Source organism: Alosa alosa, chromosome 21, assembly GCF_017589495.1.
Source record: "Alosa alosa isolate M-15738 ecotype Scorff River chromosome 21, AALO_Geno_1.1, whole genome shotgun sequence".
NCBI lineage: Eukaryota > Metazoa > Chordata > Actinopteri > Clupeiformes > Clupeidae > Alosa > Alosa alosa.
The window spans coordinates 29,812,202-29,814,701 of record NC_063209.1 but is presented as its reverse complement, the minus strand read 5'-3'; the positions used below and the strand labels follow the sequence as shown (position 1 = coordinate 29,814,701).

General features: G+C 41.8%; 1 protein-coding gene across 1 annotated transcript in view; it reads left to right on the top strand.

Moving 5' to 3' along the window:
* Positions 1-2,500, top strand: part of ctr9 (CTR9 homolog, Paf1/RNA polymerase II complex component) — a 22,849-nt gene that overhangs the window by 9,292 nt on the left and 11,057 nt on the right. Inside the window, exons 13-14 of the mRNA XM_048230921.1 lie at positions 1,179-1,364; positions 1,513-1,600. Of these exons, the coding sequence (XP_048086878.1) occupies positions 1,179-1,364; positions 1,513-1,600 (274 nt within the window). The remainder of the gene's footprint in view (positions 1-1,178; positions 1,365-1,512; positions 1,601-2,500) is intronic.

Here is a 2,500-nt window from a genome sequence, read left to right as displayed (position 1 = left end):
CACCAACCAGTTTTAGGGGCCTGAAACCAGTAAATGATTTTTTGAAGGTTTGCTGTCCAATAATAGGCGATTAGGGTTGGGAAGAGCAAGACCACCCTCAGCTCTTGGCCTTTCCAGAAATGCCCCACGTAGTCTAGGATCTTTCCCCTCCCAAAGAAAATGTGACAGTCTCTCATTTATTGAACGAAAAAAATGACTTAGGGAGAAAAATAGGCAAGTTTTGAAATAGGTATAGGAATCTAGGCAGTATGTTCATTTTAATACAATTAACTCTTCCTGCTAAGCTTAAACATAAAGAATTCCAGCGTTGAAGGTCCAGTTTCAATTTCTCAAAAATAGGGGAGAAGTTTATGCTTAAATAAGTCAGAAAAAGAGGGGTCACATTTATGCCTAGATACTTAAATCCTGTTTTTGAAATACAAAATGGCAAGTCTGCCTCAAGGATTGATGATGCCTTCTTATTTATGGGGAAATAAATGCTTTTGAGTAATTGATTTTGTATCCAGAAAAAACCACTGAAATTGTTTAGAATATTAAGAATCACAGGTGTACATACCAGGGGTCTGCTACATAAATTAAAAGATCATCAGCATACAAAGAAACTTTGAATTCCATCCCCTGAATGGTGTAGTTGACCTGCATAGACGCATATATGTACATAGGTTGGCAGTCCGTTGTCCTTGGGCCATATTACATAACAACACATGAGCAGTGATAAGTAGTATATATACTCTTTTGATCCCATGAGCAGTGATAAGTAGTATATATATACTCTTTTGATCCCATGAGCAGTGATAAGTAGTATATATACTCTTTTGATCCCATGAGCAGTGATGAGTAGTATACTCTTTTGATCCCGTGATCAATAAAGTATCTATCTATCTATAAGTAGTATATATACTCTTTTGATCTTAAATTAAAATGAATATTTTGAAATGAATAGGCATGTGGTGCCTTGTACCCTTGACCCTGTGAATAGCTGCTTTAATCTACTGGATTATTCAGAACCTTTGCTTCCTCAGGAAACTTGACTTGTAAAGTGGAATCAAATTAAATATAGAGTGTGTGCGTGTGTGTGTGTGTAACCCTGTCTCTCTCTCTCTCTGTGTAGGACCATCCTGACGCCTGGTCTGTAAGTGTGTGTGTAACCCTGTCGCTCTCTCTCTCTGTGTGTGTAGGACCATCCTGACGCCTGGTCACTGATTGGTAACCTCCACCTGGCCAAGCAGGAGTGGGGTCCGGGGCAGAAGAAGTTTGAGCGCATTCTGAAGCAGCCGTCCACTCAAAACGACACCTACAGCATGCTGGCACTCGGCAATGTGTGGCTACAGACCCTGCACCAGCCCACACGCGACAGAGAGAAGGTCACACGCACGCACGCACACACGCGCACACATGCACTCAGACTCAGAATCATAGCCACTCACAAAATTCCACCTCACAAGCAGCAAGACAAATGTGGACAACATATGAGCTTTAAAAGTGTGTGTGTGTTATTGTGTGCGTGCGCAGGAGAAACGTCATCAGGACAGAGCTCTGGCCATCTATAAGCAGGTGCTGAGGAACGACTCTAAGAATCTCTACGCAGCCAACGGCATTGGTGAGACACACATGGCATCTTGGTGATGTGACAGGTTACTGTGGTGTGTGTGTGTGTGATGAGTAGGGCGGTTTTTGACCCACGGTTTGGTACAAACCTCGATTCTTTTTTTTCTTTTTTTGGGGCGGGGGTTACACATTTTATTAAATAACATTTCAATAGCCTACCTACCTTGGAACACCAGAGGATTAGAATATAATATATAATAGAATACATCTGTATTATTTTATATCCTGATATAAAAAGAGAGAATACTGAATGTCTGATATTTATGACAGCACACTTTATGCAGATTAGCCTATAGCCTAGGCCTACTATTTCTATTACAACTCTACCTCTTTAATTCAGCTGTCTCGTTGAAGCCTGGAAATATTTTAAACAAAGTAGCATAGATGGCTAGCTTATCATAGTCTACTGGTTGGACTGTTCAGTTTCCCCAGGTGTGTTTAAGTTTCAAGGTAATACTTGTTCTCCTTGGTACAGGCACTTTTGGGAAACATTGGTATTGAGATGATCAGTCAACTTGAATGCAAGAGTTTTAAACAAATATGTGCAGCATGCTAATGATGCTAAGCGGATTTAATAGTAATTTAGCTAGTCGTCTTCTATGCATCCTTGGTTTCACGATTGTGAATGTTTTATTTGGATTGTGTTTTGGCCGAGTCGCGCGTGTCCATTGAGCGAGAGGGAGGGAGGGAGGGAGGGAGGGAGGAGAGGGGGAGCGAGCGAGCGAGAGGGAGGGAGGGAGGGAGGGAGGGAGGGGGAGAGAGTGCGGGGCAAGCAGGCGGGGGTTACTTTGCTACTGTTTGGTAATGCTGCATAGTTTACAATGAGAGCAACGAGAGGTATGAAATTATGATTTATTTATTTATTTTTGGAGTACGTAGGCTACCGGTAAGT